The sequence below is a fragment of the Lactuca saligna genome, chromosome 7 (assembly GCF_052625555.1).
Source record: "Lactuca saligna cultivar CGN05327 chromosome 7, ASM5262555v1, whole genome shotgun sequence".
NCBI lineage: Eukaryota > Viridiplantae > Streptophyta > Magnoliopsida > Asterales > Asteraceae > Lactuca > Lactuca saligna.
In genome coordinates this window covers 33,033,210-33,050,428 of record NC_136423.1, presented here as the reverse complement: position 1 = coordinate 33,050,428, position 17,219 = coordinate 33,033,210, and the positions used below count along the sequence as shown (strand labels likewise).

The 17,219-nt window shown below is 30.8% G+C and overlaps 1 protein-coding gene across 1 annotated transcript; it reads right to left on the bottom strand.

Moving 5' to 3' along the window:
* Positions 1-239: 239 nt before the first annotated feature.
* LOC145004901 (protein BIIDXI-like) lies at positions 240-5,549 on the bottom strand. The gene is made up of 3 exons (XM_078963926.1): positions 5,356-5,549; positions 1,409-1,906; positions 240-950 (listed from the first exon to the last, which is right to left on the bottom strand). The coding sequence occupies exons 1-3, from the start codon at positions 5,441-5,443 to the stop codon at positions 367-369; spliced, it is 1,170 nt and encodes a 389-aa protein (XP_078820052.1). The 5' UTR covers positions 5,444-5,549; the 3' UTR covers positions 240-366.
* Between the last annotated feature and the right edge of the window lie 11,670 nt (positions 5,550-17,219).

The window sequence follows — 17,219 nt, the reverse complement described above, 5'->3', positions numbered from 1 at the left end:
ATAGGAGTGGGATAACTCTCTTCAGATTGAACCTATTCCTACCTATAGAAATTACCAAAATAAATTATCAACTGATAGAATGCACTCGTCTGTGTATGTGAATGATAATGAAGTTACATGAAGTCATTATCGTGAATGACCTCTCAAGCAAATTCTTAAGAATGTTAGAATTCGATTTGTTCTTATTTCATAATGTTATAAATTTATAATAGAAGTATGATTCATCAAAATACAACAAATTTATCATAATACTAAATACTTCATTCTATTCCATTCCATCATAAATATTCAATTTCATTACTACATACAAGTGGAAACCACCAAAAGCTTTGCTTAATGCTTACCAAATAAATCACAACATAAAAACTAAACCACAAACAACAAAACCAAAACCAAAACCACCAAACCCGAAAACCCTAACCCTCTAACCCCCTTCGAAACCACCACCGCCACATCATCAACCACGGGCCCACACAAAGAACTCATATCATCACTTCTCGTATTATAATAAACACTATAAAACGCAACACGTGTCCTCTCAGCCTTAGCCGTAAAATTCACATTCACAATTTGAAAAGTGGAATTCCCGTTTGGTGCATAGTGAATATTCTCCGCTTGGTCACCCGCGAATGCCATGACTGCAAGGGGTTGCTTGCACATGTCATTCGCGTGACCAAGGGAAAATGACATTTTGTAAGGCTTGTTTGGGGTGGTGGAAACCATTTGGGAGATTATGCCTTCTTTGCCTGAAAGCAGTTCCAGGGCACGTTTGCCGCCCGGGACTGAGAAGTGGTTTGAATCGATGTAACGAACTGCCCGGTTGGATTCTACAATCCAACCGGGTAGGGATGAGATTTCCTCATCCAGGTTAGTTGGGAGTAGGACGCCTAGAGATGCGTTCCTAAACATCCATGGACCTTCTTCGAAATCTCCGTTTAGTACTGCGTTATCTGGATAAATAATGTTTGAAAGATATTTGAGAAAATCAAGACCAATTTTATTGAGTGCAACTTTGGTTCATTTTCTTGATTTTTCTATTAAGATGTTCTTTCTACGTTAAGTCGAAAAGAAACACTCATATATGGCTTACGGATTAAATTCAACATGTGTTCTCTTGCAATTTTGGTCCTTACTTGAGGTTTTTGTAGTTACAAGTAAAATGATTATTTTGAGGACCAAAATTGCAAAAATCAGTTGTATGTAAGAACAAAAAATAATCATTTTACTTGGAATTGGGGACCAAGTTAGCAAAAATTGCTATACCCGGGGTACTAAAAGTGCAATTTACTCAAATTTTGTTATTAATAGAGTATTTATACTTTTGAAAAATCTAGCAATTATATAAATGATTTTGTAAAGATTTTCTAAAAGTATCAATAAAAATATGATTTAAAAGCATAAACCATACCTTTAGGTTTGGTAGGAACAAAAAGCTTCTTAATAGCAATATCATCAATGATGGGCCCACAAGTGGGGTCATCTTCCATGCCAGGATTCGTAAAAACGACATTAGTATCTTCTTGATCAGCTTGAAACGCCCAAGCGTAAGTATCCCACCCTTGAACACTATACAGCGTTTGTAAATCAATCGTCTGTGACGCAGGTGGAACAGACACGTTTAACGATTCTAGCTGTGCACACGTGCGAGAGGCGCTGAAAGTGATGGAGTAAACTTCGCCTTTTTCTAATTTTAATTCCTGGGAGATCTGAGCGTCGTTGCCGAGTCTCACTGCGTGTCGACCTTCAGGGACGATGAGAATCATTCCGCCTTGTTTTTGACCGGAGGCGACTAGTTCCACCGTGCCGTTGACTTTCCAGTTTGGGATTGCGTTGGGGTTGTCGCCGAGGCCTTCGTCGGCGAAACCTCCCGATGGTGGTGTCTCGAAGTCGCCGTTGGTTAGTAAGCCTATGCGATTAGATAGTTTATTATTTTGTTATTAAATGAAAAAGAAAGGAGTATAATATGTAAATAAATTTAGATATGATGAGAAAAAGAATGCACCAAATAAATTAGATATCATAGGAGATTTTTTTTTGGGGAAAATAATAAAATATATTTATCCGATGAACGATTTTTTATGTTATATTACATTTAATCTTTTCATAAATTAATATTTGGGAAAAAAAAAAAAGATAAATATGTCTAATTCCATCAACCATTTCCAAAAATTAGTATTTTTTTAACAATTTAGAACTGATGACGTGGCAACCAAAACGGTTTTGATTTATAAAAAATAAAAAAATACGTAAATGCTATGTAAAAAAAACAACTTTTTTGAAGTTTTTTAGTATTAAAATTTGCAAATATCATTTCCACAAAAAATAAGTATTTACAAAGTATGTTACTTAAAGATAAATAAAATACAACAACTATTGATGAAAATTTATGACAGGTACTCTGTTTTTTTGCTAAATGACTTATACTACACATAAAAAGGTACATTATTATTATTTTATGACTCTATCCCAATAGATATCGAGAAAAACATTTTTGTGACGATTAACGTTAAATTAACTAGTTCTTTTTTAGGACCTATAAAAGTATTCATTTAATATCCTTGTTGGTGGTTAGAAAAGGTAACAAAAATTATAGACCTTTATGAAAATCGATTATCATGTGTAATAATAGTAAACAATAAACTACTAATGAAACTTATAACTAAATAGCATATATTTTTGGATAAGAATAAAAAAATTATTTTCGAAACAAAATAAAGGTATTACACTATATAATAAGTACTATTATTTTATTTAATTATTTGTTATTATTTTATAAATGACTTATTGTCAAAGATTCCATGACAAACAAAACGGGCCTACATATTTGCGTGGTAAAACACAACGGTACAATAATAATAATAATAATAATAATAATAGATAAAATATTCTTACTTTATAGAAAATGCTTCCTTTATCTCAGTAAGTTTATATGTCAAATACAATAATTTTAATTTGACAATTTGCATAAAAAGAATACATGCTTTTGACTTAATTTGACTTAATTGACATTGTACAACCAAGTAATGGAAATATTACAAAAAAAACCAATAAAGATGTACTAAGACAAGAGACAAATGCAAATGGTAGACAAAGGCACAAGCAACCATGTTTGATTTTTCTGATACGATATCACATGGACCATGTTCGAGTGATCATTATCTTTTTATATGAATCATATCGATTTTTACACAAAAATTATAAAAATTGTGTAACATTTGGTGAGCACAATAATTTTCCTCTAACCCATCACACCATTTTAAACAACAAAGTTACAAATATATTACTTTTCTTCAATGTTTTAAAGATTTTCAAATACAACCCTTGTATTTTACGTTGAACAAATAATATAACACGATACTTAAACTTTACTAAGAAGAATATTTTTTTCATGAAACAATATTGGAGATACCTTATAAAAAGTAGTTGTATAGTTGTATCTTGATGAAAGTGACAAAAGTATAAAGTTAGAGGTAGCATTTTGACACTTTTAGGTCGGCAAATAAAACAATACAAGGGGGATGCAAACCGAAGCTTCCTAAAACGCCCATATCGGTGATCAATCTTTTCAGTAATAAATGTAGTTTGCGAAGAAAATGCAAAATGGGTGAAAAAAGAATTTATTGCCATTTTTTCTATAAAAACCTATGTATTAAATTCCACTTTAATATCATGTGATAGCAATCATGAGATATCTTTAACTACATTAATGTAAAATATTTTTATTTCTAAAATTAAGTATATAATTAGATAACATAAAGAGCTTAGTTTAGATTATAAAAATGATTTCGAAATGGGTAATGATTGAGATAGACAAGTCAAAAGTGGGACTAAAGAGGTTGCATAAAGTTGGGTTAATCTGATTCTCGTTTTTTTCGTTCTTTTCTCCATTTACATTATTGTCATTCTGGTATAATAAGGTTTTACATTAAAAAAATATATATATAAGATACTTATAAATATGTGTTATTAAACAAGTGTGTTCCCTTATGCACTTTTACAATGTATTTGGTAGAACTATTTTTAACTTTTATTATAGAAGTGTTCGATAAGTTTTTAAAAATATAAAATATGATTTTTTTTTTTTCGCTTTCAAAATTACTAATTTTTACAAGATTTATTTGTGATAGGACCTCCATTAATAAGCAAGTTCGAAATTGACAACTAACCGATAAAAAAAAAAAGATATATGTTATATCTCATATTGTAAAGTATTGTTATTGTACTTGAATATAATATACAAATTTTTTTTATTAAGGTTTGTTTGACAAACAAAGGTAGGTGATAACTGATAAGTTAGTTTATATATAAATAATGTTCAGTAAAAACAATAGGTTATAAGCTAGATTCCAATGTAAAATGACATAAATATATATTTACATATATATTAATACAAGAAAATTAGATATAATTAAAGGCATGTTTATAATATTTATGAAAAAAAAATCCTCATCAAAAGCTATCTCAAAACCTAAAATAAGTTTGTTTTTGGGGTTTTACTAAACCACAAATTACAACTTTGGACAAACATAACCTAAAGTAAATATCTTACTAATTATCAGTTATTTCTATTTCAGTTAATTATATATCAATTTAATCGATGTCCTTTTTTCATAGAGGAATCATATAAAATTTGCTGTTCACTAATCCAAACGACTTCAAGCCATGCAGTTTTTTCACAGCGGTTTATATGCTTTAAAAACAAGTTACTATAAATACTTTTTACCCATATTTTGTATAATAACTCCTAAAATAATAATTTATACCTATAATTTCGCAATGTTGCACGAATTTTGCGATAATCTTTGTATGTTTTCTTCAGTTTCATTATAAACATGCACATTAAGTCATGCCTTGCTATAAATATAACAAATTAATAACAAGTGTGTGAAAAATGGAAAACATAAGTTGAAAAAGATGAGTATTTCGTTGGGATTCACAGTTTTGAGAACGAAAGAGGTGTTAGTGTGCATTATAACTTGTACATTGTAGTACAACTAAATCTGCACGATTACTTGATTTCCTGGAGCTATAAAAGGATTTACTGACAAAACTAAGGACACACATAAAGCTGTTTGAAATTAACAATATAAAGCATAAAAACACATTCTCTTTGTATATGATCTCAAATAACGAAGCTCAAATCTCTCGATTTCACTCCATTTACGCAATTAAATCGCATAAACACACAGACAGATCTCGTATTATCATATACAGTAAACAAAAACACTCGCAAACAGAGCACGAATTGGAAAATCAGATCTCAAATGCGATAAACAGCAAGAACAAGTGAACAACACCGACAATTGAAAATCAAAATGAAAACAGTGAGAGAGTGAATGAAGTAAGTTTACATACCATCTTCTGCTGTAAAAACAGCAAGGAAGTGAGAAACGATAAGGCAAAATAGTGTAAACGATTTGGTTGTTGCGGAGTATGAAGCCATTTTCGTGTGAAAGGTAACTGTTTCTCTCTCTAAAAAGGGTGAGTTTCTCTCTCTAGAAACAGAGGGAGAGTCGAGTGGGAAGTAGGAGGATAGGAGTCTGGCTTTTTAACCGAGATTCCGGCAACTTGGTGTCCTTGCGTTTGTTGCTTTAATAATTAATTTAAATTTAATGATGAAAGGAAATTATTTTTTTTATTATTTTTTTGGGGGAAAGTAAATTCCTTTCTTTTATTTATTTATTTTTTTTATTTTTTTATTTTTTTTTTTTCACTTTGTATTTTTTTTTTTGTTACCGAAAAGAGGGGTTCACACGGTCTTCTTGTTTCTTCACACGTCCAATCTGACAGTGGTGCGGTGTGTCGTATAGTGTCAATATTTGGAATATCATATTATACAAATTAGAATTAATGCCATAACAATTCTAATTTTTTTTGGGCGATTTTGTTTAAAGTGAGATTTATATTTTGTTTGTGCCGATAATATTTTTTTTTTAAATGTTTCGTTTTATGCTGTATTGATAATAAAAAGTTATTCAGGTTATTATTATATAAACTTTATAAAAAAACACACACATATATATATATATATATATATATATATATATATATATATATATATATATATATATATATATTACGTTTTTAATCTTAAATTTATAATTTTTTTTTACGATTTTACATGTTATACATACTTATGTAAAAAAATGACCATGCTAAAAAAACCCAGTGGAGGTTTTTAATACATAGTTTTCCTGAAAGCAAAAATGTTTTTCTTTCTCTTCCTTTTCATATATATATATATATATATATATATATATATATATATATATATATATATATATATATATATATATATATATATTGAAAATATGATTTAGTGGCACTTGAAAATCTGATAATCGTGATAATCACTTTCTAGTCGAAGTATTTGGGTGGTACTCCCAAATCCTCAATTAGATAAGACTCAGATTAAATCAGAGAGAAAGAAAGAGAATGAGAGGATATGATTCCGTAAGTACCCAAAAAATGAGACCAAAACTGAATTTAGATCTTTGTCTGAAAACTATCATATGATAGTTTAAAACTATCACAAAACCACCAAAACGGTCATAAAACGGGTTAACTGAATAAAAGTCAAAATTGGGTCATAAAACTGTAACATAACCTATATAAAAAATTTCCGCGCTGACCTGGCAGCTCGATCCCAGCCAGGGGCTCTGCCCCTTGGACCTCGCTCCTAGGGGCACTGCCCCCGGACCCCCGTTCGTTCAGGGGCTTCGTCCTAAATGACAGTGTACTTTGATACTTGATCAAACTTAAACAAGTGTGTACTCCGCATCTTCCTTACTTGTTTAATACTTATCAAGATCACTTTTATTCAACAAAAGTAATCTCATTACACTTAAATAACATTGATGATAACAAATCACCAACAATATATATATATATATATATATATATATATATATATATATATATATATATATATATATATATATATATATATATATTATTTTTCATTACTAATTATTCTAATTTAGTTTAAGAAAAAATGACATCAAAGTTTTGGCAATTTTCTAATTTGGTCACTAAAGTTTTTTCTTCGTACATTAGACCACTAAACTTCAATTTTACCTTCTAATCACACCATTTTTCAAAAAATTAGACGGTTTATCGGTTCCATTGCTTATGTGGCTGGGTGATGTGTCCAATAAGTTTATGTATAACACGAAGAAGGTGACTCGTACAACAATCTTTATTAATTGAAACCCTGAATTGAACCACTATTCAAATGTTACTTACCCTTTTGTGAAAAGTCAAATCCTTTCCACCGACTCTTGTCATCCTCAAGAACAATGTCTTTCAACTTGTCCACTTCAAGGAATCAGCTACAAGTGACTTGTGTTCAAATACGTGAAAGGGTAAAGCTTTGCGATTGCAATGTTCCAGCTAAAGAGCGAATGTGTTGGAAGATAACAAACCATGGGAGGTGTTTCTGGAATTGTCAAAATAGTTTGGTAAGTCCTGATAATCTCGATCATGCTACCCTTATTATAGCATAAATTTTAGGGTTTGACTATGGTATTTCTTTGTGAAAAGCCAATCATGCTAGATTTGTATTTTGAAAAAAAAAGCCTAATTTTATTTTCTTTTTTACCGTGGTTTGAAAGCCGCTTTTAGTTAGATTTTTTTTTTTTTGGTGGGGGGGGGGGGGGGGGGGGGGGGTGGTGTTAACCTTGGTGTGTTGATGTTGTAATCCGGTATGGCTCTAATGAAAAGACATTTATAACGTTTGTAAAGCCATATTGAATGTCCCAATTGTATGGCATTTTGTATATAATCAGATGTTGGAAATTTATGTTATTGAAACATGTACGGATTGTTTTACTTTTATTATATATAATTAAATTGGTTGTAGTGCATGATATTATATTAGGAATAAAGTAGAAAGTAGTCCATGTGAAAGTACACTATATATGGGGACCATTTTCAGTCAATAGTTGGTGGATGTTTTTATATTGGAAAATGGGACCTTTCAACGCATTAAAGAACCAAATCCAAGACCATATAACACATATGTATGCACATTATTCCAAATTATTCCATGCAGAAATATACACAACCATTTTTCATAAAAACCATCTTCATCACATTTACATACATGCAGAAAATACCCTTTGTGTCATGAATTTACTTAAAATGGCAACATATTTTCATAAGTAACCAAAATACCCTTTTATGTTATTAATTTACTTGAAAAGGCAACATACTTTCATAAGTGACCAAAATACCCTTTTATGTCATGAATATACTTAAAAAAGCAACATACTTTCATATGTGACCAAAATTCCTTTTTGTGTCATTAATTTACTTGAAAAGGCAACATAGACCTTGTTTGACTCCTTGAATATAAACATAGAGCTTGCTAAAATACTTCTTTCCATCTGGACCAGTCTCCACATCTAGATTCAAGAAGACTACATTCAATAAGATTTAGTGCATACTTCTTTGCTCTCATGCATTGGCCCATACTAACTTGGATATCAAACTTGGTCATTACCTTTACCCCAAGCTTCCTTACACTCAATTTCTAAATATGTACAATCTCTTTGGTATATTGACTCCCAATCCATGTATATGTCACCGGTCATCCAAACTTGAAGTTCCTAGTACAATTATGATCAGCTTTTAGTGACTTGATTTGGAAACTCTCTTCATCACTCATCCAAGAAGCCCATAATCTAAATGTGCAAGAACCCTTACTATATACCTCACAAAAAGTCTTTTCCTATCATTTTTTTTTCAAAACATAGTTGATATCCATTAGCCACAGTATGGTTACAAAACATTGATTTTACTTTCCCTGGACCCTCAAATCTCATTCCTATAAATGGTTTTTGTTTTTTCCAGTGTAATAACTCATTAAATATGGAATGAATTTGGATGTTAGGTTCAAATTCACTCCCACCATCATCATCTGCAATGTTGTTATCCTCTTCCTTATCAACACATAACTTACTCAAGAAAGGATCATTTTATATCCTATTCAGATGCACTACATCCTCATTAAATTCAAACTCAATACTCGTAAGTTCATCTATGTTATCTTCATTTTCACCATCAATACAAGACTCATATCCATTATCATCGTCATCATTATCTTCATTATCAAACCACCCATCAACACCAACCCCAATATGATCTACATAAACAGAAATTATACCATCTGTTCCATAAGCATAAAAAATAAAAGCAACATATTTCACATCATCAGAAATGGGATTAAACCCTTCCATTAGGGAAATGTCTGGTTCACAGTAATATACCTTTTTATAATCTTCATGCATGAAACATTCAAAGAAGGTCACACACTCAGAATAAGTCATAAAAGAAAAATCAACATCATTGAAAATGGTTTTCACACCACCAGTGTAAGAGAAAGGATTACAAGTAAATACTCCTTGGTAATTGAGTTCCACCATTACAAATAGTCCATTAGGTGCCGATTGTACCACTGGAGCAACTTCTTTGGTACTTCAGCTCGATCACAAAAGTGCTTCACAAACCCTAGCTCAATTTCGTTTATAGTGAAAAACGACGAATGAAGGTCAACAAGTGAAGATGATAGGTTTTAAGCTTTGTATATCATTTATTGACGTTGCATATCTCACATGTCATCGGATTATCCAAAAAAATAAATATTAATTGACACATATACAATGTCAACCGGGAAACCGTTTAAAAGCAGGGAAAATGACTAAATTGACAGGTTAAATACGAGTTTAGTGGTCTAATGTACCAAAAAAATTTAGTGACCAAATTAGACAATTGTCAAAATTTATGTGCTACATTGTTACTTCCCCTTATTTAATATATAATTTTTTATTTTTCAGATTTAACAAAAAAAAAGAGTTTATTTGATAACCCTTTTTAGCCTTATTTACCATGAGTTTATATACGTAAATATAAAATCGATTTTAGGCTATCAGAGTTTGATTAAATCCGAACATTTTTATCAGTTTTGGCATCAGATACGGATTTATAATTTAACTATTAAACGAACAATTATTTTTTACAATACGAACATGATGTCGAGTAGTTAATAATATCTACATGTTTTAAAAATACTATAAAAAAATTGTAAGTTGTAAAACAAAGTTATAGATTCTGATGAACCAACTTCATATATACGAACAAAATTTTAAAAAGTTATGATTAATGTCGATTTTTAGGCTATTGAAATCCAACAAATTGTTTAAAAAATAACCGGAAAAAATTAGTTGATTTTAAAAAGTTATTTATTTACTTGAAAAATTAGTTGATTTTAAATTGGAAATAAAAAATAAATCCAACCACGTAATTATTTGTAAAAATCTTTAAAAAATAAATAAATAAGAAAAAGTTAGAAAAATAAATGCTTTAACGTCAAAACAGTTGAAGTAGTATTTTTTTTTAATAATAAAATACATTTAAATATAAATAATCTAAAGAATTAATTGAAGGCGGACAGGTTAGCTGCACCTGATCTCACATCGGCTAATTGAAGGCGGACAGGTTAGTTGCACCTAATCTCACATCGGCTGGGAAGGAGAACTAATCATTTGTTATAAGGAGTGTGGATACCTTCCCTAACACAACACGTTTTAAAGTCATAAGGACAGCATATCCCATAAGAACTCTGCAGTTAAGTGTGCTCGGGCGAGAGTAGTGCCGGGGATGGGTAACCCCCTGGGAAGTCTTCGTGCCAAGTGGCCCAAAGCGGACAATATTGTGATACGCGTTGGATGGGGATGTTACAGCTCATTCTCAGCCTCCATCACCTTTCTAAGCCATGAAGAAACCCTAATCTCTTTTCCTTCATTTTTGAAGCTTGTTTTGGTACTTTTGGTAGATATTGAAGGAAGAAAGAAGAAGAAGTGAGCCAAGATCCAGCAAGCAAGTTTCCATTCCACATTCTAGCACACTTTCTGGACCTTTGTAAGTGTCTAAGACTCAATCTTTATGTTTTTAGGTTGCTAGATCTATAGTTTTGTCCCATATTCTTCTTATTCTTGTTAGTTGGAATGGTGAGATCCCATAAAGTTTGCAACTTTATGAATCTCTGGGACATTTGGAGTGGTTGGTGGTTTGGATCTGAAGTATGGTTGGATTTTGATTCATGCATTATATTTTTGGTCATAATCCTTATTTTGACATAATATGAGTTCAAGACATGCATTATACATGCATGTCTATAAAGCACTAGCTTTTATCTTAGTTTTGGTGTTAGAAACTCTTTTGGAGTTGATGGGCTAAGAACTTTAGAGATTAAGTGCTTAATGGTTAAGTTCATGTCATGTTTTGCCTTTATTGGATCTAGGGTTCGAGATCTTGATCTCTTGGGGTCTTAACCATAGGAAGGACCGTATATGAGCTTTGGAGTTGTAGGGATCAAAGGAAACAACTTAACCCATTAAGTTGTTAAGAACCCAGTGCCCACGTTGTGCCATTCTGATCGCCACGGCGTGACAACTAGAGGTGTAGCGACTGTTTTGACTTGAGTTGACTATTGGTCAAACTCCTAGTTTTGGAAGATGGACTAAGTTTTTTACCTCGTGTGACTGTCTAGGTGGTGTATAGCATCTGTATTTCGGCGGTGAGAGCAGTATTAGTTGATTATCATTTGGAAGGTGAGTCTTCTCACTATACTTGTCGGTCAAAGGCACCAACGTCCGCCCACCGGATTGTGTAATGTAGGATGCTAGTTGTATTTGTGATACTTGCATGGAAGACCCCAGGGGTAGCACGTAACATTTGTTTGGAAGACCATGATGGTAGCCCATAACACTTGTGTGTAAGACATTGGGGTAGCCAAGGCACTGCGAGGGAAGATCATCAGGGCAACCCTTGTTTTTATTTCGTATAGACATTAATTTCACTTTGATGTTAATAATATTGATATTATGGTCGATTTGGAACAATTTGGTTGTACTTTTGGAGGCTTGAAAAATAAAAATTTACTATCATTTTGGGAAGTTACAAAGTCACATGTGATCCTAAAAATCATAAAAGTATTCTTTAATAATTTAATAACAACATCAACATTTCTCGAGAATTTTACTACATTTAGGAATGAGAGGTAGATATAGATGATCATGCCTCCATATAGAGAAGAGAGGCTATATCACACATAAATGACCTCCGACATATGTAAACAAACAAGTTGCAATGCAGGAAAATAAGAGGAGAATAAGTCAAAATAAGCAATGATCCTAAAACATAGATAAATGACAATACACACATCTTATATTTGTAAGTGATACAAATGTAATGATGAGTAAGTTAATGAGCCAATAAAAATAAGCTAATACAACATCGTACAAGCATATAAGCATGAACTAGGTAACAACATAATAGATTAGAAAATGAAGAGAATAAGTGGGGTTAGACAACTCATTAACCCTAATGTTTAACTTCCACATCCTCCTATCAAGGTTATATCCTTATAATTAACATGATATTTCCTGTCTAGCCCACATAGTCCTCTTACTTCCTTCGACCTGCTCTCATTCTCTTACCATCGATCATCATTGATTAAGTCATCCTTAGTGTAGCTAGATGGTAACCATTTTTTGACTAGTCAATATTCAACACATTCCTTTAATATTTGACACTTCTAAATAATTTTTACTTCATGATTCTTGAAATGTTGAATGTTGTAGTATGTTTAACAAGAATACATTGTTTTATTTATTACACCCATTATATATATATATATATATATATATATATATATATATATATATATATATATATATATAAACAAGATCATGTGATGATTTTTTTTTTCGGTGAGGACTCGTGAGGACATCTTAACAAAATTGAATAAAAATTAAAAAAAATATAAATCATAAAATCGAGCATGGTACTATATTGCAGAGAAAAAAATTGAAAATTTTTTTTGGGTCATTAACTTTGAATCATTCATCATTTTTTATGATTCATAATTCATGTTTTATGATCCATGATTCAATTTTAATGATCCATTTTTTTCTCTCCAATATAGTATTATACTCAATTTCATGATTTATATTTTTTTAATTTTTTTAAGATGTCCTCACGAGTCTTCACCGAAAAAAAAGTCCTTACCGGAACCGCACCATATATATATATATATATATATATATATATATATATATATATATATATATATATATATATATATATATATATATATTAAAAAATACGAAAAATATAATTATGTGGAGTGGTAGTATTTTATAGTGGTGTAATTTAAATGTGATGATAATATGGGATTGATGTGACAACATTTTTTATGTGAGTGTGGTGAGTATATCTCATGGTCTAATAAGCTCAAAGAGTAAGAATTAAGAAGATAAATATGAAAAAGTGAAAAAATAAGATAGAGCATGAGATGAGAGGTGGAATTGAGAAACTCATAATAAGATTATAGGGAAAATTGTAAAGAGTAAGTCGAAGAGACAAAAGAGTGAAGTCGTATATGTGTGTTAAATTTTTGATCTAGCTGATTGAGTCATTTCTACATTAAGGAATTAACATTATATATATATATATATATATATATATATATATATATATATATATATATATATATATATATATATATATATATATATATATATATATATATATATATATATATATATATATATATATATATATATATGGTTATGGTTTTAATTTATCAATTAAAAAATCTTGCATATAAATTAACAACTTATTTTTGAGTTAAATTTTTTAACTACAACCTTACTCGTTATTTTTATACCGTGTCAATCCATTTAATTATATGAATCGAAATCTCTTAAAACTCCTTTATGTTGTGTTGCTTTACGAGATACATACAAGAATGATAGTAATTTATAAAGTAAATTAGTTTTACATTTATCCTACGGATATGCAAGCATTTTAGAAAGCACCTTTAATAATTAATTGTAATCGAACATTTTTTTTCATTAAAATCAACCATTATATATATATATATATATATATATATATATATATATATATATATATATATATTCTAATAAAGAATCAAAGATAGCATATATCTTTTAGTGATTAAATATAATTTTAATGCTTTGATACTAGGAAGTAAGGCACAAACGCGTAAAAGTTATCCGGATTCTGCGTTTCAGGAAATGGGTCGCGATGGTGTGGTCAGGTAGTCTAAAAAAGAGGCCCCTCGGGCGTGTGATAATTTGTAACGTGTCTTATTGGTTACTATTTATTGTGCAACCTCCTACGATCCTACCAAACCGAATAATGGAGTAATCCTGCATCATGTTCTCATTTATGAGAAATGTTTATTTCTAGCAATTTACTCGGGAATAAATGTATATTTATATAATTATGCTTTTCTATTATGAATTTATTATAAAGATCATCTTTAACATGGATTATATAACTGAAAATTTAACTTATTATTGCATATTCATTATTTTATGCTTACATAATATTGTAAAAATGGTTTAAAAAAAACAAAACTCTTGCATAACTTGACATGAATAAGCTCATTTGATTACATAAATTAATATACATATATTTATTGTTTTATTGTAGGAATATTTTATGGTGTATGGGGTTAACCTATATACAATCGCCGCCATCATAAGACGATTACCTACCCGACCTGCTAAGGCTTTGCCAAAAAGAATGATAGAATAGAAAGGAAAAGTAGAAGAGAATGATAGAAAGTACAATCGGATAGAAAAATAGAACTATTCTCAAGAATCTTGTACATCTAAGAAGATCTGATAAAGAATATACGGATAAAGTCTATCATTCCTTGCCTATAAATAGAAGCTCCGCAGAAACACTCTAGGTAAGTGTTCTTGACTCACTTCAACCTTACTCTTTTATGGAGACATCTCTGTCTCCACACAGTTGGCTCCATCCCACTAGGTGGAGTCGACTCTTTTCATACTAGCGATCTAAGTTGATCGTCAGAACTTGCTCCCGGGGTACAAACCTTGGGGCAAGTGTAATGGTCTTGTTTCTTACCGCTGGCCAGGAATCCAACTATGACGTACACTCGATCGACATATGAGCTAAAACAACACCAGAGAACCGACAACGAAACCGATGTAGCAATATTGGCGCCATCCGTAATATCATTCTAAGAAATGCAATTTAACGACCATAGGTGGAATTCCAAAGGAAATAAGGCATAACAAAAAGGAAAACACCAACAAAACCGCAAGAAAAAAACTTCTCTAGTCGACAGTATATCCGTATTCATCGCACAAAAACACACACAAACACAACATGTTTTGTCTTCTAAAAACCTTACCCGCAACACATACTATGCTCATGCATGCTTTATTACTTACAACATATTTTATTAGCACATGATAAATGCATAGCCTTATAATACCAAATGCAACAAAAATAGTATTTTTTAGTATTCTAGTCTTAGAAAAGTAGGAATGAACCACCCACTCCATGCAAGTACGATTTGTACATATCTCATGTACATGTTGCACAAGACTAAAATAATCAAAATTATCAGACACTTATATTCCAAGCAATATAAAATTTACTATACAAGCTTGAAAAAATGTTGTCTGTAATGATATTTATATGTTACAAAAATCATATATTAGTGGAAAAACATAAACCCTAAGTTTGCATGCAACCTAAAGGATCTATGTTTTTACTATTGAATGCAATAACCAATTGAACATCAAGAACCCTAGTATTTTCAAAAATCATAAAGGGGTTTAGAAAAACATATATCTTGATTACCCTAGTATTTTCAAAAATCATAAAGGGGTTTAGAAAAACATATATCTTGATTATACTAGTAGATAATTAAACAAAATCATTCTTGTAGTCATTTGGAAGCTAGTACCAGAGATCTCGTGCCTCTGATGGTTTACAGCCGACCTTAGCAACAAAGCGACTTAAAGAGAGAAGAGAAAGAGAGTAAAATTTCCGGCTTTCTCTTGGGATAATGAGAAGGTCGAAATTATGAATCACATGAAGAGTTTATATAGGTGACTAAGGAACTAGGATAAGACAAGTTTCCTTAGATAAGTCTTATCCATTTCCTTGCTCCTTAAGGCATCTAATGCTTCCTTAATGCCCAAGAAAACCCTACAACCCTTCAAGAATCCCCCCCCCCCCCCCCCCTCTTAGGGAGGTTCTAGAATTGGTTAATGTTCAACTTTTGAACATTGTCACCTTTAGTCCTTCTATTTTTAAGTATTCAAATTAATTCCGATTAATTTATAACTAAATGATAATATTTCTAATTAATATATTATGCTCTTAATATATTAAGAAATTATTTATTTTGATTTCTAATTAATTTATTAATCACATAATAAGTTAATCACTAAATAATAATATTTCTAAGTAATATATTATGCTATTAATATACTAATAAATTATTTATTTTGATTTCTAATTAATTTATTAATCACATAATAAATTAATAAATTGGTCTCTCTCTCTCTCTCTAAAAGTCATCCTATTCAATTACTACGTTTAAGGGCAACCTAAAAGGACTTTGTTAATAATTCAAGTATATACTAATTTAGTTATTGGCTTAGACACCTAATCCAACATACACAAAGACACATTCAATTTTGTACACACAACTTCTAATGTTGTACCCTACACAGAAAAATACATTAGTTCTCAGCATTGAACCACTACAAAAAATGTTCTACACTAGATTAGAGATTCCAAAACAATTGTTGACAGCTTTTACACTATTCATTCGACAGCTTTACAATTACACATAAAAAATAAAAATTCATTAATACATGCAAACATAGCACCTATGATTTACTATATACCAACCCAACTCGCAGCTCGGTTCCCTAGCTAAGGGACGACAAATACCAAAATTTTAAAACCCAACCATGTTGCTCGATTTCCTGGCTAAGGGATGAAGGCTACCAAACCTCACCTAAATATCTTGTTGCTTGCTTAGTGTAAGACCGTATATTTTCAATCAAAATTTTCATTTAAAATCACATAATTCTCATAACACATTTCACAAAAATCTCATTTATTTAATTTACAAATGGCAACTCCATAATTGTTTGATTAAAATCCACGATACTCAAAACATAACTCTTTCACTGGTGTGTACAATCAAGTCGATACCTTCTCGCGATCCTGAGAAAAACCTAAAACACATAACACGGTAAGCACGTAGCTTAGTGTGTTCTCCAAAATACCACACATATCTTAGTAGCCTCTCATGGCTATACTCAGATAAGACCCTCCGATCAATGTGTCTC

Excerpts from the sequence above, each read along its gene's own strand:
- LOC145004901 (XM_078963926.1), bottom strand. The coding sequence starts at position 5,443 with ATGGCTTCATACTCCGCAACAACCAAATCGTTTACACTATTTTGCCTT. Across the intron at positions 1,907-5,355 it reads TGTTTTTACAGCAGAAGATG|GCTTACTAACCAACGGCGAC; the intron begins GTATGTAAACTT and ends CTAATCGCATAG. Across the intron at positions 951-1,408 it reads TGTTCCTACCAAACCTAAAG|ATAACGCAGTACTAAACGGA; the intron begins GTATGGTTTATG and ends TTATTTATCCAG.